This window comes from Fistularia commersonii, chromosome 1, assembly GCF_037954325.1.
Source record: "Fistularia commersonii isolate RoL2024-O1a breed Wild chromosome 1, RoL_Fcom_v1.0, whole genome shotgun sequence".
In the NCBI taxonomy this organism is placed as follows: domain Eukaryota; kingdom Metazoa; phylum Chordata; class Actinopteri; order Syngnathiformes; family Fistulariidae; genus Fistularia; species Fistularia commersonii.
This window is the reverse complement of record NC_141284.1, coordinates 26,078,347-26,102,036: the sequence shown is the minus strand read 5'-3', so window position 1 is coordinate 26,102,036 and position 23,690 is coordinate 26,078,347. Positions and strand designations below refer to the sequence as shown.

General features: G+C 46.2%; 1 protein-coding gene across 3 annotated transcripts in view; it reads right to left on the bottom strand.

Annotated features, from left to right (window-relative positions):
* The window catches only part of plekhh1 (pleckstrin homology, MyTH4 and FERM domain containing H1), a 48,002-nt gene that overhangs the window by 23,257 nt on the left and 1,055 nt on the right, over nucleotides 1-23,690 (bottom strand). For all 3 annotated transcript variants that reach the window (XR_015106952.1, XM_086156976.1, XM_086156967.1), the window contains exons 2-12: nucleotides 20,195-20,387; nucleotides 6,615-6,677; nucleotides 6,196-6,345; nucleotides 6,031-6,114; nucleotides 5,704-5,785; nucleotides 4,802-4,981; nucleotides 3,876-4,594; nucleotides 3,613-3,691; nucleotides 1,640-1,731; nucleotides 1,416-1,563; nucleotides 764-900 (exon numbers count right to left, since the gene is read on the bottom strand). Coding sequence is in view for 2 of the 3 variants with exons in the window: in XM_086156976.1 (XP_086013102.1) it covers nucleotides 764-900; nucleotides 1,416-1,563; nucleotides 1,640-1,731; nucleotides 3,613-3,691; nucleotides 3,876-4,594; nucleotides 4,802-4,981; nucleotides 5,704-5,785; nucleotides 6,031-6,114; nucleotides 6,196-6,345; nucleotides 6,615-6,677; nucleotides 20,195-20,350 (1,890 nt within the window). In the remaining variant the exon portion in view is untranslated. The remainder of the gene's footprint in view (nucleotides 1-763; nucleotides 901-1,415; nucleotides 1,564-1,639; nucleotides 1,732-3,612; nucleotides 3,692-3,875; nucleotides 4,595-4,801; nucleotides 4,982-5,703; nucleotides 5,786-6,030; nucleotides 6,115-6,195; nucleotides 6,346-6,614; nucleotides 6,678-20,194; nucleotides 20,388-23,690) is intronic.

Sequence of the window (23,690 nt, the reverse complement as noted above, 5' to 3'; positions counted from 1 at the left end):
AGCTGACCAAAACGCAATGATGATGTAATAACCGGCCGCCGCAGACGCCAGAAATGAATCCCCCGAAAAGGACAGAGCAGAAGATGGAAAAAAAAAAAAAAAGGTTGAGTTGATGCTCGGGAGGATTTTAGGAGACGCCGGGTTTGAGTTTTTCTTTACCGCAACTTAAAAATAAACCCGACGTCACCGCCAGCTGTCGCCGGCGTCGAAATGACAGGATCGGGTCTGGATGTCACGGCAGTGATGTCGCGGCCTAAATTTCAACCGAATATTAGCGTCTCTGTGACGGCCGACCGCCCCAAACATTACACGTTTGAAACGTTTACATGGGAAAAGAGCGACAGAAATGTCTGGGAAAGCGCTTCCTCAAACGCCCGGGGTTTTTTTTTTTTTTTTTTTTTTTTTAAAAACACGGAGAAATCGAAAACATCAAGACCCAACTCGAAGCGCTCCCGTGGGGATCGCTGCTCTCTTGGCTGGATTCACCGCGCCTTCCTTTTTTAGATGTAATGGATGATAGCGCGGATTAGTTCCCCAAACGGATGAGTCACCGCTCGGATGCCAGCCGCTAAAAGCTTTTTCGCCGGGACGAGAGCGGCAACAGCCTGCTCATGCAAAAAAACTCCGGGAACTGTTTAATTTTTTTTCTTTGAAACCCACATCTTCCCATGATTACTGGACATCTTCAGCCGAATGATGGATGGAAGGTCACCGGGGTCGCGGCCGGGATCGGAAGATCGGAAAGAGGGCGGCGGTGACTCACGGGCCCGGCGCTCTCGCAGGAGTAGGAAGAAGTCCGCTGGACTTTGTGCTCCGGTTCGGAGTGGTCGCTGTCCAGAGAGTAGGCGTCGGGGGGGATGGCGTAATCGCTCTCTGAGCTGATGGAGGACATGGACACACCTGAGAAGTGGCAGGATAGATAAAAAAAAAAAAAGATTTAAGCAGGAAGCGATGCGTTCATACAGTGGAATTAGAGATAAGATAATAAAGAATAAAAAAATAAACCACAGCAGCTCAACAATATAAATATGATTAGAAATGTAAATAGAAGAGACAAATAAAAAGGTGAAGACAATAACAAGGATAGGAACAGATAACAACAGGATGAGAATGGAATGACAACAAGAATAAAAAACAAAAAAAAATAGATAACAGATCATTTCCAGACAGGATTCACACCTACAGTGTTCGGTTTGGTTCCTACGGCGACAGGTTTAAACAGACAGGTTACCCGGCCTTGTAATTAATCACCTATTTTCACAATAAATAAAAAAAAAAAGTCTCAATTGGTTAATAGAAGTTTTCAAAAACTAGGGTTAGCTTAGAAATAACTTATTCATTCCCTTAACGGATTTTTTTTTTTTTCCTGCTCTGGGGTAATCTGTAATCTGTAATCTGTAATCTGTAATCCTCACCCCTCTTGACAGCCCGCGGGCTGCCGGGAACGCTGCCCTTCCTGTCCGGAGTCAAGATGGACGTCCGTAAACTGGCCAGGGAGCCGCTGTCGTCCTCGGACCCGGAGTCGTCGTCCGGCAGAGGCACCGTGCTGATCTGAGTGGCTTTCTAACCAGCGAAAATAAAGTAGAAATAAATGGAATCCTATCCCATAATCTTTGCCGACGGCGGATAAATAACTCACCCCTTTGAGTGTGGTGTAAACTGGCACGTTGATATTCTTATAGATCAGCTGACTGAAAGGACCCGCCACCGGATACTGGGGCAGGACGGACGCTGAAACACAAAAAAATAAACCACTTTCAACTGAAAACACTTGATTTTTACTTTTTAAAGTTTGCATGTAGAAAAAGGATTAGTGGGAAGAGCGACGAACGCTTTCTTCAACTCTACTTTTTAGCGAGAACCAATAACAAAGCTGTCTAACTTTATTGACGTCATAAAAAAAAAAGGAGATTGAAAGAAACAAATTCCGCACCGACTTCCCTCCAGCAAAATAAGTTATTAAAAATAAAGGAAAGTAAGAATAAGCAATTAAAAGTGCTAACATTATATACACTGCTCCAAAAAAATAAAGGGAACACTAAAATAACACATCTTAGATCTGAATGAATGAAATATTCTTATTAAATACTTTGTTCTTCACATAGTCGAATGTGCCGACACCAAAATCGCACAAAAATGATCAATGAAAATCAAATGTATGAACCCACGGAGGTCTGGATTTATTAAAGTGGAAAAACACACAATTTTGATGAAATGTCCTTAAAACAAGTCAAAAATAAATCAGTTTGATTTCACACAAGTGCGATTGACCTGGAGTTACATTGTGTTTTTACAGTGTTTTTTTGAGCAGTATAAATGACTCAACTGACCAAAGGAGGGGCTGTAAATGCAACCTGGAAACACACACACACACACACACACACACACATAAACACACTATAAATGTACTGAGGTTGCCGCCGGGTCATCAAACACAGCTGGTGGACGTCAGAGCTGGACGTCTTTGCGTCAACGGCGCCGCGAACGAGGGTCAAAGTTGAGCTCGCCGTCAAACCCGGCGGGCTGGATGATGTCGAGACACGGTAATTACACCCCGACCGCATCCTTTCATCGCGGATGATTAAAAAGCAACCGTTCAGCCGAAACCCCCTCCCCCCCCCCCCTTCTTTGCGGGGGTCGGCGACGGTTGTCGGTTAACCGCGGAGGTAAATTGAGTCGACACCTGCACAGGTGTGCGGCGCCCGGGGGCCGGAGGAAGTGACATCAAACGGCGCAATGACAGGTCGGAGTTGACTGACAAGTCATTTGTGCAATATTTCATTTCATAACAGCTACACTACAATTTTTCCCTATCATACTATTGTGCACTCCTTACCTCACTTGTTACTAAGACACTTATAGTTTTATCACTTGCCTTTTCTTTTTATTATTTATTACTGTTATATTTTCTGTAACTCTGGCACAACAATTTCCTTCGGGATTAATAAAGTTGTTCTTATCTTATCTTATCTTATCTTATCTTATCTTATCTTATTTCACATCGCTCCACCCACACAACCGACCCCCGTGCGCTCTAGACGAGCGAAAAAAAACCAAACACCCTTCCCTTCGGGTATCATCGCTATCATGCGTAGGTCATAAATTGAAACGGCTAATTTCGGACTTACGCCTAACGATTTTTTACAGTTGTAGACTTAAAACTGAAAGCTGGAAGAAATTTTAGCTTTGCTTGAGTCTTAGCGGAGACTCCAGCAAGTAGCAGATGACTCCTCACGCCATCTCGGCCGTTGGGTGCACAGTAAGCTAGTAATCCTAGCAGTTACAACAATATCAGACATGTTTTTCGGTCTTTACGGTGATGTAACGCAATCATCGACCAATAGATGAAGATGATGGATCAACAGGAACGGGGAAGGATCAATATGGACTGTCCGGACAGAGGAGGGGATGGTGGAGCAGGAAGGAAAAGCAAAGTATTGAAATCGTAGAAGCATCGCAAGATACCCGTTGCGAAAGAAATTGCTGAAAGAATCTAGTTGTAGTCTTCTAATTAGTGACCCTGGCAGATTCACAGTTTTTGTAAAAACTTAAAAAACTAATCTTTAGATGGACGGGTGGCAATAATGAGGGTTATTCATTGGAGGAACTCACCACGTCCAGAGCCCCGGGCCCCAAGAGTGGCCTCTGAAACTCTCATTCCTGACTTGGCGACGGCGTAAATCCGACTCTCCTGCAGAGAGTTAAAAAAAAAAAAAAGCAGAAAACTTCAGTTCACTTTCACGTTTATGCTTAAAAAAAGCAAATATTTGTCTTCCACGAGCGGGTTCCTTGATGCTCCTGACCTTCTGGGCTGCGATAAAAAATGCCTATTGTGTTTTTAATCGACTTTTGAGAACGAGTGAAAAATGTCATACCCAGGAAGGGAAGCGGTGCAAGGGGGGCGTCGGTGGCTTCAGAACTTCGGGATCCAGCCGCTCCAGTTCTTCTGCCAACCCCACAAAAGAGACTCCGTCCCGGGAAGAGTCCTCGGACCCCTCCGGCCCTTCCACCACCCCATCCATGCTATCGGGAAGACCGTCGTCAATGTCCGTCTCCTCCACGACCTGGGAGAAGGGCGAGGCGGCGGTGGTGCCGGTGCTCTTGAGGGTGGAGGAGGTGGACGATGGCGTCATGATGTCTATGTTTACGTTGAGGTGGTGGAGTTGGTCCAAGCTCGGCTGCGGCTGGCTGTAGTGCTTCTTGACCAGCTGGATGCTGTCCCTGGGGGTGAGCGGCGTCCGTACCTTGGGGAGCGTCATGCTGGCGCCTGACTGAGGGGGATTCGGAAAAGGGTTGTTGGTGGAGGGGGAGCGAGACAGGAGGGGGCTTTTGGGGGTGACTCTGAGGGTAGACTCCGGAGAATTTGGTCCCTGGGCCATCTCGTACGCCGAGGACGAAGACGAAGAGGATGAAGACGAGTGAAGGCACTGCGAGCGGAACTTGCTGTTCAGTTCCTCCGAAGTGTTGTCCCTGTCTGTCGGACCCTCAGAACCTCCCGGAAGCTCAGGTCCACTGACGGACATTGGGCTACCGGGACCTTCCGTGCTGCTGAGGCGCGTCCCTCTACTGGCCTGCTCCGTTGTCCTTTTCATGTCTGCGAGAAAACACACCGTCATATCACACTTCGGGAAGACCGAGAACGAAGGAGAGAAAAAACCCGTCGCCACAACGGTCCAGGACTCGGACAGCTACAGCGACCGCCCGCTGCGAGCCACTGCAGAGGAGTTCTGACGGCCCATTCGACACCCGTCAGTCGACACACTTCCTCGTCGTCCGTTGGCCGCAAACGAAACTACCACACCTGTCGGCGAGGTCTTGGCAGACGCGGGTCCTCGGGGACCCGTCGGTCTCCAGCCGTCGTCTTGGGCGGGCGGCGTGCCCGAGCATCTGGGTGGGCAGAGCGGGCTGCTGGACGCCAGGTGGGGATCCATCACAGGGGAGGTGGCCGGGGAACCAGAAGACACAGGTTTCTCTAAAAGCACTAAGAAAGCAAACAGCCAGTGTCACTGAGCCTCTGTACGAACAGAGGCAATAGAGACAGAAAATAATAGCTTATGCTAGTTTTGACATTTAAGAAAAACATCAAAATATCTAAGATAGGAATAAAAATTTTTAGAAAAAAAAAAAGGCAGCAGCTTTCAAAGTCGTTCAGTCGCGTTAAGAATAAGAATAAGAATAAGAATAAGAATAAGAATAAGAATAAGAATAAGAACAACTTTATTTATCCCAAAGAAAATTGTTGTGCCAGAGTTTCAAGTAAAACATAACAATAATAAAAAATAGTAGGAAATTGTATTAACAGTAAAAACCAAAAAAAAAGGGGGGGGGGGGGGGAGAGTAAGAAATACAAATAAAACTATAAAGTGTCAAAGTCAAGGCTATAGTGTGTTTTAAGGTCTTAAGAAGAAAGCCCTACGGCTGAAGGAAGAGGAATTAAAAAGTCTGATAGCCTCAGGTAGGAAAGACCGCCTGACGTACATCACGTTGCAACGTTATTACAAGGTTTCGGCCACTTTGTGAAATTGGCCTTTAAGCTCAGTTCTCCTTCTGGACATCTAATCGAGTTTCTTCTCAAATTCATCCCCTCTTCTCTTACTTGCTCGATAACGTTAGCTTAGCTGCTTGCTAGTCGCTCCAGTATGTTTGCCTTCCCATTAATTAGTCATGATACGACCTTGAAAGAAGTTTTCCAAAGACCTGCACCTTGAAGTTTGTCCTGCAGCAGCAGTATCTGTTCCGTCTGCTTGCAGTTAGCCATCTTCAGCTGCTGGTTCTCCTGCTCCATCTGCAACAAGACACGTCCACCATGAAAACTCCAATCTTGCCACGCTAATATCATAATAAGGTCTATACTTGACACATTTATCATTTGTCCAATCAAGTCCTGCCCGGGGATATAAATACAAACCCAAAGTGCTCTGCAAGACAGCGTTAATCCGCCCAATCCCTTTGTTGGCCCAGTTAATGTTCTGCAGTTTCCCCAGAGGCCGTCACCTCAGTCCGACCGCATCCGCACATGTCTAAACTCACCTCTCGGAGCTTCAGCGTCACCCAGTCTTTAATCTTGGCCGCCTTCTCCTCGATAATTTTTGCCTCCTGGGCTCTGACTAAGATCTGTTGTCAGGGAAGAGATGGTTTCAACCCCACACGTCACCAACGTTTTTCTGCCCCTGGTGCGTTGGCTGCGTCCCGTACCTGCTTCTCCAGCTGGAGTTCTAATTTCTTTATGGTGGCGTCTTTCTCCTGAACCTGGCCGCTCAGGTCCTGGTACTTCCTGTACAAAGAGCCGTCCGCCTCGCCGGTCTGCACGTTCGCCGACTTCAGCTTTTCTTCCATGACGTGGATCTGAAAGGCACGATCGGGGGGGTGAGCGCCACTCCGGTTTCGCCCCGAGTTTGTTTACCGTCGGCGGGAATCGGACAAAGCCGAGACGAAAGCGTCGCTTCTTAAGAAACCTGACTTTTGAAAACATGATTTCATGTCGATCACATAAAAAAAACACAAAATTCTGCAACCCCACAAATGCAACATCAATGATGTAAAAATGTTATAAGATAACATATATATGAACGTATTATAATATGCACTTTTCCAGCTTATCAAACATACAGTACCTGCTTCTCAGCACTCTCAGCCCGCTGATCTGCCTCGGTCACCCTCTGCTCCAGCTCCTGCATCTGGACCACAGACAAGAGACGGTTCAAGATTGTTTCTATCTGCGTGAGTCCGATCAAAAAGGCCACGAGATCCCAGAGGAACCAGCGCTATTTCCGGTTTGTGCCAGGCGGCCCGAGTTTCTTTGGCGGATCTCTGTGAGCTGACATGGTAAACTCAATGGTTGTCGTGAGAAGAATATAAAACAGCTGGAGTTAAAGCCCTAAATCATTTTCAGTGACGACTCCCATCGTTTCATCAAGCGAACTTCGCATCCGTCGGACGATTTCGGCGCTGTTATCGGGTCTAAAATGATGAATTTTGGGGAAGAGAAACCAAAAAAAAAAAAAAAAACATTTGGGATACAATATCCTTTCATCTGCAATGAAAGGATGGGCCACCACGTGCAAACAGGAGCTAAATTGCTACTAGCGGACGACATGAAACATCCAAACCAACGGGTTTGTTGTGTGATTGGCGGACGGTCTGTCTTTGCAGCTGTTGTAGCTTTCCGCTGTTGCGGTGACAAGTCTGTCATTCATCGTCTGTCTTTCACGCCACCGCCGGCCACGCAATACGCCGGGAGAACGCCGGCATGCTTGAAATAAGATAAGTTAAGATATACTGTATCGATCCCCTTTATTGACCCAGCAGTGTAACAATGACAGTATCAATAAATATGGGACAGCAGGGGTGAGAATAGACAACTAAAAACATCAACAAGGATAAGAGCGTAGCAATGACAAAAATAAAGAGGGTGCAAATGGACTGAGACCAGCAGGAATAAAAGTAGACAACGGAGTTAGGGTATGACACACGTGAATGGGTGACGTATTGAGGTAGTGATAGCACAGATGCACCTCCGGCCGGTCAGAGTTGTGTGCCACCCAGACTGCTGTTATACAAAGAGCGTCTGAAGCGTCCGGTTCTGCACCGGGGTCGGACGAACCGGGCGAACGAGCTGCCCTTCGGCCGCGGCTCGTCGTGCAGGGGGTGGGAAGGATTGTCCAGGACGGCTCCCGATGGACAAGACGGTCCAGGTTCAGTCCCACCACCGAGCAGGTTTTCCTCACCGGCTTGTTGGGTCTATTGACCTCACCGGTCCCGGCACCACCGGGAAGAGTGCGCCGGCTACCACGGCGGTCTTGGTGGACGGTCTTGAGGAACCCGCTTCAGACTCAAAACAGCCTCAGTATCCTCAGGTAGAACATCCTGCTTTGACCTTTCCTGTAGAGTGCATCTGTTGTGTACAAGTGTTGCGCTTGGGTCACATTATGTGCAAGTGCGTGCACCGTTGCTTCGAAAGGCCAGCGGGGTCCGACCCCGCGAGTGTGCACGACATCTGCGAGTAGACTTTCTCCAGGCACAGAAAATATGCGCCGCAAATTCAGCGCAGGACAGCCTTTCTTGTGAAGTCCCGGCTGGAGAGGAAAACAAACACTCTAATGGATTCACGCTGCTGGATCGCACTGCATTTGAATTCCCGGTGTCCTCAATGCTCCCTCTCCCTTTGTCTTCCTCCTTCCCTTCTCGCCACCCCCATAAAGTCACCCGCCGCCGCCCCTCTGATTCCCAGAATCCACCACTCACGACATTTCAGCGCCGTCCTCGCAGCCAGATTATCCCTCGCTAAATACAGAGCGCCACTGCATGGGCTGAGTGGGCGGAGGCTGCTGGTTAGCGGTTGGATGACTCCTCGCCACAAGGTCAAAAGCCTCCGTCTTGAGTCGACGGCTCGGCTGATGTCGAGCCAGAGGAGTGCAAACGGTTTTTTCGTCGTTCAACCGCTACAGACGGACGACCGGGACGCCGAGGACGAGCGAGGGGATCAGAGGGTGACGTGGCGGGAGCAGAAAATGATGAACTACTTGTAAATAAGGCTGCACCGTACGCATAAAACACTTTAATTTTGCAGTATATTTTCCTCAGGAGCTGTTTTTTACACAAACCTGCGGGTGAGCGCCACGGTAACGAATCGACTCGGCCTTATTTTGGAGTCAAAGGCAGCAGAAATAAAGAGCAACAGAGCTATTACAGGCTGCCTCTGCTGGTGTCAGGCCTTATCTTTGTCAACCGCTGAGGTCGAAGCCGCTGAGACGGCAGGAGACAGCTATGTCCGCTATCCAGCATCTGTCAGGCCGAGGCACGGGGAACTAGCTCGGTTTGCTGAGATGGCTGGAAATTGATGGGGTTGCTGTTTCAGTCGCTCTCAGAATTCGGGGGATTTTGTTCAAAAAAAGAAGGAAAAAAAAGGCAACGAATCCTCCCGCTGAGCGTCAATCAAACACTTGACTGTAAGCGATTCTAAAAAAAATTTTCCCCAAGCGGTTCACCGTCAATAGTTGACTATTTTTATAAGAATCAAATATAATTATGAGCCCCTGTTTGGTTTTTTTAAAGTGATTTGATGAAAGTAAAGAAAAAAAAAAAAAAACAGATAGGAAATACCCTCGCCAGCCCAAACTTCCAAAACAGACTGACAAAGTGTGCTAATCTGAGTTTATCTAAAACTGTTTTGAAGAGATATAAAAAAAAAAAAAAAGTCTTTGTGGAGCATTGTGGAGGCCAAGCTCCGACGCAGATTCCAGAAAGGCTGATAGCTTCCTGAGGAGACGAGATAAGATGGGAGCGGCTGATCACCTGACGGCTAACAGATGTTTCGGCACTGGATGTCGGTCCGTTGGCAAAGATCCTGGATCTGATACCGACAAACGCAAAGGCTTTTCTGGCAAGACTTTAGCGTCGAAAGCTACCCGTTATGCCTCCATAACCGACGGGGTAACTGTGTCTTACGAAGTTTTAAAAGCATAATATTCTCTCTCCAATCAAGGCTGGACACCCATGTTGTTTAAAGGTTATGTTATTGTGTTAAAATGAGCTCTTCGATATTAACACTTAAACATCGATCGATCATATTAGAAGGACGTATAAATGCATGGTAGGTTAGATCAGTGTTTCCCAACCTTTTTTGAGCCCCGGCACATATTTTACATGAGAAAATCACACTGCACACCACCAAATAAATAGGTCAAAAACATTTTCTAACGAATTAGAATGAAACCGTAGTCTCATTTTACTTAATGTGAAATCTAATATATCTAATATCTGTAGATTCGTCAAGTTGCTATGCAAATTTCCCACTGATGTGCAACTTTTCCTGAACACTTTTTTCAATGACTGAAGACACGTCATCAATATGTCTGAAAATGGTATAATTTGAGAGAACTCTGGCTATTTCTTTATCAACGCCAGAGCCGAGCATTTCTTCTACAATGATTTTGCTGGCAGGTAGTATTAATATTTTGCTACGGTGTGTGGCTGTTTGGATTTAGAGAACTTTGTAGCAGCTTTCACTGCTTTCTCACTCGTCTTGGTAGTTTTCAACAGTGCTGCCTGTTTGTTTACACAGATACAAGTACTTTTTATTTTAAAAATGTATCACGCAAAGCGTCACTAATCACTCCGATACACAGATGCACAGGTTAATTCACTACCCGTTGCCGTCGAATGGGCACGCTGCCCACATAGACATAGGAAGACACATTATTTGCGTTGGATAAATAATTTTCGGACCGATCAGGTGAAAGCGGGCATTTTTCCACGGCACACCTGATGATCTCTCACGGCACAGTGGTTGGGAAACACTGGATTAGATCAATAACACACGAATGGGAACCTCGAGCAAAAGTACTTTTACACTTTTACACACTTCGTAAATCTATTGAAATGATCAGAGATCTCGATGATCTGAACACCATAAGGACCTGGTCATTATTACTACATATTTATCAGCTATGAATGGATATGGAGACAGAGGAGAGGATGGTGATTTATCAGGAACAGCGTGCAAAGCAGTTGATACAAAAACCCCAGTGCGTCCGTCACGCTCTCAGGATCATACGGGGACTGTAAAACGGCTGATCTCACTCTGCATGAGAAGCCGGCAGCGCGAGCGTAATAAATAAATCCCCGGATGAAAACTGTTTGTACACACATGTGAACCCGGCGTCCTTTCTGACTCCCCGAGCCCGGAGTGAAATTACAACCATGTGAGGCATCTTAGTGTAATTTTCTCCGTATTAGATTAGCCAAATAATGAAAGGACACCTCAGAGAGGGAATGCAACCCCCATTAAACGCAAAATGTCAGTCGCGTCTTCAAAAGAGCTCGGGGAACGCTCCGATAGCGAGGCATTCCGCGAACTTCTTCTCCCCCCGGCAACAGAAGCCTCTCTTTTCATTTCGAGGGGGGAAAATGTCAGCGAGTTTTAGGAAAGCAGCATCCCCACGTTTATCACTCTTTGCTCTGGTCGGCGGAGAATCTCCGCCAGCGCCGAGTATTTGCGGAAATGTAATTTAGACCTCGGTCTGACAGAGGGATGAAAATGAGGGATGAAATGTCATGTTTTGTGGTGCAGATTGAACAAACTCAATCAGATCCAGAAAGCAGCGAACTGAGATGCTTGTTTTGAGGATCTGCGTTTGCCGTCATATAAATTAAAAATGCACAGTTTTTTTTAAAAAGTTAACTTCTTATTTATTACAAACGATTCAACTGGAGACACCTTTTGAAATCTGTAGGTGGATATCAGAGACACACACACTCTCGTTAGCGATTGATCGTACACACTTTTATCAAACTTTTTTAACAATCTAATATGAAAACCTGAAAAATAAATAAAAAAACAAACCCTAAATCGAAGCGAGAGCAGCAGAGCGGGGTGCAGCTGCGACAGATTGAAGGGTCCACCCAGTTCTGGGAAGTAAATGGATCAGCCCAAATGAAATCCAGCAGGAGCTGGCAGTTTGAGGGATCGATAATTGGATCATTTCAGTGAGCTTGAAAAGCAATATTTAAAAAAAAAACTAAATCAAAAATTAATATTCAGCATAAATCCCAAATGGATTATCACCGGGGTCGGGACTTGGATAATTTCAATTAATTATTACAGAAAAAAATTCTTGTTTGAGATTGTTTTGGATTACACGGACGCACAATGTGACATGGAGGTAAAAACAAAAATGCTATTAGTTATGAAAGAAGGAGTTTGCGTATCACAGGTGCGCCTCCGGCCTTCATTAGCAACTCGATGGAAAAACTTGTTGGCCGCTAATGTTGGTTTTGTACAAACGTGCAAGTCGGTAATGTTAGCTTTGTGCTAGCGCGCAGGTCGATCATATTTGCTTTGTAAGAGCATGCGAGTCATAATCTTAGCTTTGTAAGAGCTGGGGGATTGGAAATGTTAGCATTGCACTAGTAGCAGGGCAGTAACATGAGCTTTGTATGAGCGCAAAGGTTGATAACGTTAGCTTTGTGCTGGCACGCGGGTCTGTAATATTAGCTTTGTACAGGTCAATACAATAATGTTAGCTTTGTACTAGCACGGAGGTCTGTAATTTTAGCTTTGTAAGAGCTCGTAAGCCGGAAATGTTAGCTTTGTACTAGAAGCAGGTCAGTAACATGAGCTTTGTATGACCGCAAAGGTTGGTAATGTTAGCTTTGTGCTGGCACGCAGTTCTGTAATATTAGCTTTGTACAGTTTGATACAGTAATGTTACCTTTGAACAAGCACGCAGGTTGGTAATTTTAGCTTCGTAAGAGCATGCAGGTTGGGAATGCTAGCATCATACTAGCGCGCCGGTCGATAATGCTAGTTTTTTACCCCAGATCAGTAATGTTAATTGTATAATACCATGCAGGTCACTAATGTTAGCTTTGTACTAGCATGCAAGTTGATAACGGTCAGTTTGTGCAAGCGTGTAGGTTGGTAATGTTAGCTTCGTACCAGCGCGCCGATCGGTAATGCTAGTTTTCTACCCCAGTTCAGTAATGTTAACTGTATGCAGGTCACTAATGCTAGCTTTGTACTAGCATGCAAGTTGATAGTGATCAGTTTGTGCGAGCGCGTAGGTTGGTAATGTTAGCTTCGTACTAGCGCACCGGTCGGTAATGTTAGCGTTCTACTAACGCTCAGGTCAGTGATGTTAGCTGTATACAACCACGCGGGTCACTAATGTTAGTTTGTACTCGCACACAGGTCACTAATGTTAACTGCATTGCTAATACGAGGTAAAAATTCTAAAACCAAACGTCTAAGTCCATTTCGGACAAATTAGCCAATCAACTGCCGAGATGGATCGCTGTGAACCAGAGAGCACTCTCATCTCCGTGGTAGAAGATCGGGCTTCCAGGAGGAGCTGCGGATCGATACAGATGATGAAAATTTACGAACTGCCGTCCAGAAAGACGACGTCAAAATAAATCCAGACGTTGTGGAAGCGAAGCAGGTCGTGTTGAGGAGACACAGATGTGTTTTTCGCACTCGTCCGTCGGAAATAAAAAAGATCTTGAAGTCGAAGCTCATATATAAAGATTCATTAACAAACTTTATTTTTTTCTACTGTAAAATATTGAATCGCCATTAAAATGCGATTCCTTCGATTCATTTAACCACCTTGCTTTGGATAAAAGTGAGCGAAGTCCCCCATAAAGCCTCCAGCTCTCGGAGATGAACGAAAAATCCGAAATGAAAAAAAAAAAAACGTTATATTTTACAGCGGCTTAAAAGCTAAACGACTCCCAGACAAACCGCTGAAGAGCAGCAAACCGCCGAGAGCTAAAGTCGGAGGAGGTTCAGCCTTCAGCCGAGCTGCTCCTGACGTTCCTCACAGACACCTCCACGTGCCCCAGACAGACCTCGGGGCCAGAACCTCGGCTCGGTCAGACCAGACGCAATTAGCCGGCCACAGACGCTGAGCGACGGCCGCCGCCGTGACACAGAATTGCGGAGTCTCACCTCCAGCGCGAGGCGCCGAAAGTCCGAAGAGAAGAAATATCCTCAAACACAACCGGATTTTAATCAGTAACTCCCCGGTGATCATAATTCCTCTTCCTTCGGCCGAAGGGAAAATTCAAATCTTTGTACTTTTTAAGGACCTTAAAACACTTGATAACCTTAAGTTTAACCTTAACTTTGACACTTTATATTTTATTGTATTTCTTATTCTCCCTCCTTCCTACTATTATCTATTATTGTTATGTTTTGCTTGAAACTCTTATCGTATCTTATCTTATTCGACGGCACATTCACTGAAACCTGGATTGAAACAGGAAATAAAACACTGATTTATTTCTTCTATCATCTCAGAGGTGATCATTTTTTTTTTTTTTTAACATTTATTAGAACAGGTTCCTTAACAGAGTCATACACATTCTTACGAAACCTCATAACAAGATACACATTATACAATATATATATATACAATATATACAATAAATTACAATATATACAATATATAATATATATAATATATTCCATATATTATAATATTATATATTGTATAATATACAATATATACAATATATTATATTGTATATAATATATACAATATATATTATAGGTCACTTATTTCCTCACTAGCAAGCGAAAAATAAAATAAAATGAAAAAAAATAAAATAAAAAAAAATCTAACTCAGTCAAATAGAGATAATATCTTCAACTCTCCCAATATTTTTTAATGGGTGCCCATTTGTCAAGATATAGGTCTGTCTGACCTTTTTTTTTTTTTAATCAAAGATGGCTTGAAAAAGTTTTAAATAATCTGGGCTTTTCAAGGGAAAAAAAAAAAAAAAAGAAAAGAAAGAAAAAGCTCTGCCGTTCAACTCCGATCCTGTGACTATTTCTGTTTTTCTGCCGGACGTGCGCGTCCTGTTCGCGTCCACGTCTCTCCCGCTCGTCACTCAAGCCTCCACATGACGGGAAGCAGACGGACGTTTTCTAAAAACCCGACCTCCCGCTTCAACTCCTCACAAGGCAAGTGGGGCATCGCTGTCTTCTCTCTCGCTCCCGACCGGCCCGCCGAGATAAACGCCATGTCACAGGCAACCACGTCAACTCCTCTTTTTTCTTTTTTTTTTTTTTTTTCTTCCCCTTTCTTTTTTTTTCTCTCCATGTTTTTCCACACCAAAGTGGGTCAATGTGTAAAACACTCCTAACTTGGCAAGAGAGAAGATGAAGACCATGAAAGCAGGCTTTCCAAAAAGCAATAACATGACGGAATGGTAGTCACTCTGCCCCCTCCCAATCCTCCACCCCCCACTCCATACTCAGAAAAAACACACTCCGCCGCCCAGGCCTCCACTTAAACCCTGCAAAACACTGCGTGTGTGTTTTGTGTCTGTCAAGAGTTTAGATGTGTGTGTGTGTGTTCAGCGGGAGGTGGGGGGGGGGGATTAATTGGCCTGTTTAAAAAAACAAAACAAACTGGATTGCAAGTCGCGCTCTTGGCAACAAGGCGCAAAAGAATCATCCGCAATCAACAGTGTGTGTGGTTGTGTGTGTGAGTGTTTAACATTAACCTTGCAAGGGACGCTTTCAGAATTTTTGCTCGCTGCGAATTGGCGCTCTTTAAGTCATGTACCTTTTGCTCGCTCTAAGCGATTTTAGGCAAATCTGTTCTCAGTTCTACTACCTCAGTGGTGGAACAAACTTCCGGAAGCAACAAGACTAGCATCATCTATCTCAACCTTCAAGAAACAGGTAAAAACTTTTCTCTTTCAGGACTTTTTACTGCGCCGATGCCCCAGATCAGGTTAGGCACCAAGTTAGGCTATGCACTGTGTGTGTGTACGTTTGTGTATGTCTTTGTCAAAAAAAAACAAACAAAAAAACAAGCTCACTGTTCTGCATATTTCCTGTACATCGTGTATTTGCAAGTGTATTTGCAGTCCCTATGTCCTCTATTGTAAGTCGCTTTGGATAAAAGCGTCTGCCAAATGTAATGTAATGTAATGTTATGTTTAAGGACCGAAAACTAAGCTGAAGTTACCGTACGTGCGGCGGAAGGACGATTTGCTATATGGAATCCAGTACAGTACTGGTAAGCGTACCTCTGCAGTTCCACTGTGTACGACGGACATTTGACTCCGGTCTGGGAAAGCTCGCCAACGCCGTCTTTCGTGTAAATCATCATTGCGACTGGATGCCGGCTAGGATCCCATTAAAGGCTCATTTAAGCTCAACGCTAAATACGCGTACGGGTGGAGCCGCCCTCTCTCTGACCCCTGTGTTCACGTCCTGCCCGAATTTACAATCTCTCGCGGCCGCGTGGCTAAATGCAGCGAACGGAGCGGTGCCGCCAGAAGTCACGAGCCCGATCTGTGACCGACGAAAGAAACGGGAAGGGGAAGACAACATGGCGTCGGTATAACTGGGGTGAAGAATTCAGCGTCCGCTCGCAGCTACCGTGTATTTTTGAGTTTCTTTTTTTAAAACGTCCGCCTCCTCCAGCGTCGCCACGTTTGTTATTACCGAACTCGGAATTTGCTCGGGCGTATCGAGCGGGCGTCCCTCCGATGACAGATCGGCGTTTTGACGTCGACGAGGCGCTGAACCCAACATTGCTCCCGGTTAGCATGTGAGCTCTCAGGTTAGCTGTGGACTCTGCACTGCCCCCTAGTGGAGACATTGTTTAACAGCCATGGCTGGCAATGCTGTATTGATAATATTGATATTAACTGGATATATGAGGCATTAAAATTCTTCTTTTTAAGTACAGAAGACCTGCTGGTAGAGCTGCAGTCAGCGTTTCCCAATGCTGACTCCTCCCCCGCCACCTCCCACCCCCCACTGCACATGCATTGCTGCTAATGACAGAGAAGAAAATTGTTGGCATCGATGCAAACACTCCTTCTCGTCGAGAGCTAAGCGAAGAGGCCGACGCCACTCCCGGCTCTGTGTTTTCAGCATTTTGCTCGAGAATAGTCTGGCAGCCTCCCCATAACCCCAGGACGCGGCGAAGGAAGACAAAGTTGCAGCGCTTAACTCCGCTCGGCCACAAAAACAACAACCGCAAATTGCTGTTTTTCTATTTGTCATTTCTGTGCAGTCGAAACACACAAGACACAACACGCTAAACGGCGAGCTTTGCAGCGCCCCTGAAGGAGACAGGCTCTGGCTAATCCCGGAAAATTGCCTCCCGACTTCTGCATCTGCTTTGAATCGGCGAACACGTCGGATGAGTGACATCACACACGAGGAAAGGAAATGCGTTGTTTGCATCCCGGTGTCGGCGGGCCGAGCTATGCAGATGTTAGCTTTTGCTTGACGATCGGTCGTGACGTCCGATGCCGACCGTGTGATTTAAAACGCGGATGACAGCCGACATTGCTAACGTGCTGTTTGCATGTCGCGCGGTCATCCGACTAAATTGCGACGTCTTCCGAAAGGCCACATGTTCATGTCCTGGTGTTTGCTTTTGTTGTTGTTTTTTTTTTTTTTTTAAGTTCAACCTTGCATTTTATAATTTTTCCACTTCGGTTCTGTGTGAAACCGATCTGACGTTAATAAGACCTCCAGAGCAGCCGATGGTCACGGACAGCATGTGTACCCCTTCACGGCAACACGGTCCTTGGTTGGATTCCGATCGGGGACCTTTCCATGTTCTCCCCCGTGTCTGTGTGGGCTTCCTCCGGGTTCTCCCGTTTCCTCCCACAGTCCAAAAGTGTCATTGGAAACCCAAAATTTCCCAGATGTTTGCATGAGAGGTTGAATGGTTGGATGCCTCCATATGTGGACTTGTATGACTTATCCAGGGTGAACCCTGCCTGTGTCACGAAGGGAAATGGGGTTTGCTTTAGATCTTGGGCGTCAAACTCAAATACACAGTGGGCCAAAATTCAAAAATGGGACAGTCACAGTAAAAAAAAAAAAAATCTTCCTCCAGGCATAACAATGAACCTTTTCATATGGACCCAAACAGGTGTTGCTTAAAAACTGACTATGGAACAAGCAAAGCTTAGTGCTATACCCTATATAACTTTACAACTTGATATTGCACACATGCAAAATCCTGTTTTCTGCCTTTCTTTTCGCCAGCAGCTCGTTGTCAGTATCAGCAAAAGGTCGCTATGACTGCTGTCAAAAGAGGAGATGGCATTTATGGGTCTTGTCGTGATTTTCGTGCCAAAACACCAGCAGAGAGGCTATAATGCCGGTCGGCCAGCTCTAATAATCATTTGGTATGGCTTCGCGGACCAAATATAATTACACTGCAGGCCAAATATGGCCCCTGGGCCGGAGTTTGGCACCTATGCTTTAGATCAGGGGTGTCAAACTCATTTTCCCCAAGGGCCACATCAGCATAATGGCTGTCCTCAAAGGGCCACCGTATAAATGTAACTACATGTAACTAAATGTAATATAAATTGATGAAAGTACTCCTTAATGTTAAGTAACTCTGAATTTATTACTCATTCAAATCCAAAATGTGACCTATGCATTTCTTGCAGCAGCTTTCCATCCGCATCGACTTTTCTCTTCCAGGACATTTAGGGATTTCTCAATTAAACTTTGTTTGATTCATGTGCTTTAGATAATGAATGAATAATTCAGTATCTGTCAATTTTTGTGTGTGTGTTATATAAGCGCATTGAGAGCGACCTGCGGTATGAAACACCGCAATCTAATGGCGGGATGCCGTCACTTTGCGGGTAATATGATCGGCATGAAATGTGGGAAATGTAGTTTATGGTCATTGCACACATTTGACTTCTTTATTTTAAGATTTTATTCGCGTGGGCCGCAGAAAATGACATGGGGGACCACATTTGGCCCGCGGGCCTCGAGTTTGACTCATGTGCTTTAGATAATGAATGAATCATTGATTTCAGTAGGATGTCAGATATAAATTGCTATTGGTGATTCCGTATCTGTCAATTTTGTGCGTGTGTTATAAAAGCGGCCGGCGGTAGGATAGTTGTGGACTCATAGCGGCGTGTCTCCTTGTTCTTATCAGCCGCGATTGGACCGTAAACATGCTGCTGTCAGACCGAATCAACCTCTCCGATGCTCCAGAAGAGGAGACGACTGGTGATGAGGCCGGCGAGGCTCTCATAAGAAAAGCTGCTCGGCGCCGATCTCATAAAGAAACCAAATAGACTGCTAAAAAAAAGACAGAAAAAAAAAAAAGGATCAAGCGAGGAAAACATGTTTTTATGCTACTGGATTCCCCCCCTTTCTTCCTCTAAACCCAATACTTCCACTCTTCCAGTGATACATCTTCGCAGCACAACCTCAATCTCCTGATGACAGTTGACTATTTTCCAGTGTTTGGTTGTCAGGCTCTTCTACCGCCACAATATCCATGCCGCTGGTTATTTTTTCCAATCCTGAGGGCATGAGTTGGACGTTAAATATTAATTTTGGCTCGGGGCGCAGCCGACTGCCGATGACACAGGCCGAGCGGACCAGATGTTTACCGAATCCGCTGAGTAATCTCATCTGTCTCTGCACAAACACATAAACACGCAGTCACCGACCCCTTCATTACAACTGATTCACCGACTGTAATTGTTTCCCGATGCACCGACCAATAAACGGCGCCGTAACTCGGGCTCCTCGCGAAGCGCCGTGTTTGGCGCGGCGTCCGGTCTGCGCGTCTGGCCTTCGCGTCACACGTAGATGAACTTAAATATAGCCGTACGGACGTTCCACGTGGCGCGCAATAAAAAAAAAATCCCACGGTCAACAAATGAAGCTCAGCTGGATAAAAATAAAAAGAAATGGATTCTTATTGCCTCAATAACTCACGGCCTGGAATCAAATCTCTTTCAATTCTGCTCTGGCGACACGGCGTATAGGCTGAGTGACCTGAAATTCAACTCAATACTGAAACACTGAGCATCACATACGGCCCCTTTGAAAAGAAAAAACACTTTGCAATGAAAGTTCTTACTCATATTTTAAGAAAATACTGTAAATAATAGACAGCGGCGTTGAGTAAAAGACAGGAGGTGGCAGAGATGAAGATGTTGAGACTCTCTTTGGGAGCGACCAGGATCCGGGGTTTGGAGATAAAATCAGAACGAGATGGTTTGGACGTGAACAGGAGGGAGAGTGAAGATCTGGGCAGAAGGAAGACCAGAGAAGAGGTTTTTGGATGTAGAGAAAGAGGATGTGAAGTTAGAGGATGCAGAGAATAGAGTCAGATGGAGAAAGATGATTGGCTGTCGCGACCCCTGAAGGGGGAAGAAGAAGACTGTGAATCAACAGCAACGGAAACCGGCTAGCGCGAAGTTTTGCTACCACGATGCGATATTTGGCAGCTCGTGACGAATCTGCTCGGATGGCGCTCCAAGACGACCAAACTACCCGGGTTAAGTTTAGCCGGAAAAATCCGGGATTCAGGCTGAGACGGCGCAAAACCTACGCTCTCCTAATTCGACCACAGTAAAACCTGCAAACAATGCACCAGGAAACCGGGTTCAGGAAATGTGGTCCTTGGACTACAGCCCTCAAATTATAGCCTCGGGGGAACGGAAGCAACCTGCTACTCAAATGAACACTGGCGAAAAAAATGATGGGATGCAGAAGCCGAAATTTGAATTTTTGAATTTCTCACGGTCCGTTTCGGCAAATGTTCCCGATCTGCGCCGCCGTCTCGAGTTATCGGCGAGGAGGTGAAAGAGATTTCTCTGCAAAGCGGCAATTCGATCCACTTCGGACGGTTCGGAGTTGCTTCTACGTCCCGCCTCCTCTTACCTTCTCGGCCAGAAGTTCTCGTATTTTCCCGGCCTGGAGACGGAACCTCAGCAGCTGCATCTCCAGGGCGACGCAACGCTTCTGCCAATCCACGCTGGTCGATCCGACGGCTCCCGCGCCGCCGCCGCCGCCGCCGCCCTCCAGCACGTCGGCCATAGTGAGGTTTTCAGGGCGCTTCTGGACTCGGGTTGAGCTAAAAACAGAGGAATGGCCGACTGAGCAAATGATACATGGCCGGTCCTGTGTGAGGTCTTTCGGCGGCAAGGATGCAAATGACACACACACACACACGCAGCTAATCCATCGATGGTATTCAGTCGAGCGCCTGGTTCCGTTTATGGCACCAACAGAGAAAAAAAAAAAAAAGTGATTTAAGCTCTGAGGTTCTCTCTGCTGACCACACTTCCCATGATTCACCGAGGAAACGCAGCAATAAGGACGCATCCGGGATGACACAATTTTAGCGAAAGCTTCCGCTCGGCTTTCGGCGCCGCTCGCACGTGTCAGACAAACACCGGGCTTAAGGAGGCCTCCGAAGCGGGAGCGGCGGGGGGAGGCGGCGTGACGGCTGCGTGCGTGCCGGCTCTCGGGCCTTCCAGCCGCGAAGCAGGTCAGCGCTTTGCTTTTTAGCCAAATTACCTACTAACCCAATCCCCTGATCTCACCCCTCCTCCTCCCGCTCCTCCTCCTCCTCCTCCTCCTCCTCCTCCTCCTCACCCACAGCTCCCTCGCCATGCAATCCCTTCTTAATTACAAGGCGGGAGTGAAACGGGATCCCGAGCGGCACAATGGTGTCTTTCTGCATGACGGTCCCATCACGGGACGGGAGGGGGGCCGTCGGCAAAGAAAGGAGGAAAGAATGTGTGAGAATGAATGGGTCGGGTCCTGAAAGAGGGGGAACTGGGGCGCCCGAGTTATTTTTACCTGAGCTGGACGGACCGCTGCCGCTTTCTGTCTCTTGTCTCGCAAAGGTTGAGATTCGAATGACTCACTTCGAGATAAAAGTAACCGTTACGGTCATCTCAGACCGGAGACTCCGCGATCGAGCTCCAGAAAGGAAAGCGAAGCTGCAGTTAAGCAGTAACAGACAGCTCTGGCAGACACCATCGGTGGGAAACGGCAGACGTTCAAAGTCCGCCGGCTAAAACTGCGCCGCCGCGCTCCCTGCAATTAGCGTGCTCGTAAATACAGGCCTCGCAAACAAATTATAGAAGCCACGCACACGGAGGTTCGGTCAGTCGCCCGCCGCGCCCGGGCCGACCGGTCCGGGTCGCCCCTTCGTCCGTCCGAGCGCCGCTTGTAAAAGACGAAGAGGACGTCCGTCCCCCCCTCGGGCTTCGGGTTCCCGAAAAATCAGAGAGCGCCGAGGCGAGCGAAGGTCACGCCAGGCCACGTCTCCAAACGGGATGAAATAACGGCGCGTCAGATGAACGCGGGCCTGGGTTTCAGACACACACACTTCGGCGGGAGACATTTTCTCCATAACCGTCCATTATGGGATGGTTTTAAGTGACGCGTCAAGTACAGCCCGATCAACGGCACTCACCTCCGCTCCGGGTGACGACATAAACAAACCTTCAGAGATCCGCCAGGAAGTGCGACGTTTGGCCAGCCGGGAGACGCAAACACCTAGAATTTCGAAGGAAAACGTTCACCGATCCCCGAGAAATACTTTTCGGATCAATGGATCAGAATCTCCGTCGCAAATAATTCACCCGAATCTGCCTCACCCTTCCAAGTGTGTGTGTGAAGACACTGCCGTAAAGCGGTTATTCGGCGGTTAATCGCCGCATATTCAAACGCGGACTCGGCATCGTGCACGTACGCACGCGCACGCTCGGACCGGGACGCATGCAGATTGGAAACAGACACGCGTGCGCAGGTACACACACCGCCGACACACTGCTGAGGTTGCAGCTGCGATGATGTCAGCGATTCCTCAGTAGTGTGATATCATCCCCCGCTCCAAGTTTCAGATCCTCGTCGTTTCCAAGTAGAACCGCCGCGGAGGATCTCGCCCCCGCAGACGGACGGAGGAGACAAATAACCGCCTGCACCGGCCGGGGATCCGAGAGCGCTGTGTGAAAATAACGCCCGATCTCCCGGCCGGTGTTTCCCGGTGTTGGTGTTTCCGTTAAAGAACAGCAGCTATACACATCTTCCCTTTTGAATACGGGCCTGTAATAGCAATAAATAGAACCATCGGTATAATCCTATAGATTACACACAAACAGAGGATAATAAAGATGGTATTTCACTTAACGGTGACATTTTACGACTCATAAAACAAACAAATCCTTCGGAATGGGCTCGTGAACAGCATTGATTAGCTTAGCACAACAGTATAACTAGTATTGGCACATACAGTACCGTGCACCCCTTTTTTTTCCACTTTTCATTTTTTTTATTTCTCGACTTATTACATTTTTCTTTCTACATATTTATCTATTTATTCTTCTCGTTGTTATTTACATTTTTTATCATATTTTTGATATTATACCTCCAACCGAGAGATGCCGCTACGGTTGTAATGTTGTGCTGTGTCCGTTTTTTTTTTTTAGGTTGTTTAAATATGTTTTTAATTCCACTGAAGCTGCTATCTCTAAATGTCGCTGCACAAGGTCGTGGTAACACAACAAGTAACACAACATAATGTTAGCATTCAACTTTGACATTAAACATAATTAAACTCACCATCTGACATGCGCACACAGAAATAGACCAGGTGAACACAAAGAAAGATGAAAAACCCAACTAGTCTGAACTGAAAGGGAATAAAAATCGTGGGTGTGACGCATTGGAATAATCTGAGAACCCACCGACTGACCGGTATGATTTTAACTAGTTAAATACACTGAGACAAAGTGGGATTTTAACAACACGACCTGTTCCTATAAATAAAGGGTGCGGTATCCATCGCAGGACACCTCGACCTTTGACCCCGTTCATGGAAACCCGAATGCTTTCCAACGAAGGAGCCGCACTCTTACCTAGAAGTAACACGAAGTCCAAATTTTTCCTTTGTTTTAGTGTAAAGGAGAACAGGAAAAGGATAAAAATCTTAACATGTAATAAACTGTTCCTTTGAAAAAAATACATGACGAACAACCTGAGATTGATGAAGAAAAGTGGATTTCAACAACACCCTGCATCAGTTCTGTCTTCTAAATTTTCCGTGCATTTTGTTTTATTTCTCGCCACGGCGAGTCTCATAATGTCACCGAAATTTGCTGTATCCACATTCAGGTTTCAAACAAATAAGAAGTGGAAAACCCTCCACTCCATGTCAACTTTTCTCTTTTTTGACAACCACATTTTGCTGACGATAATGTCGGGGCCAACGGAAAACCAGGTGAATTTCTAATAATAAGTAAAAAAAAAAAGTAAAAATGCTATTTACAGACCCGTAAGTTAAGAGTCACATTGTGTTGTGCCGCATTGCAAACGCTGACTAAAACAGCGCCCCTAGCATTTTTTTAAATTTTTTTTATGATAA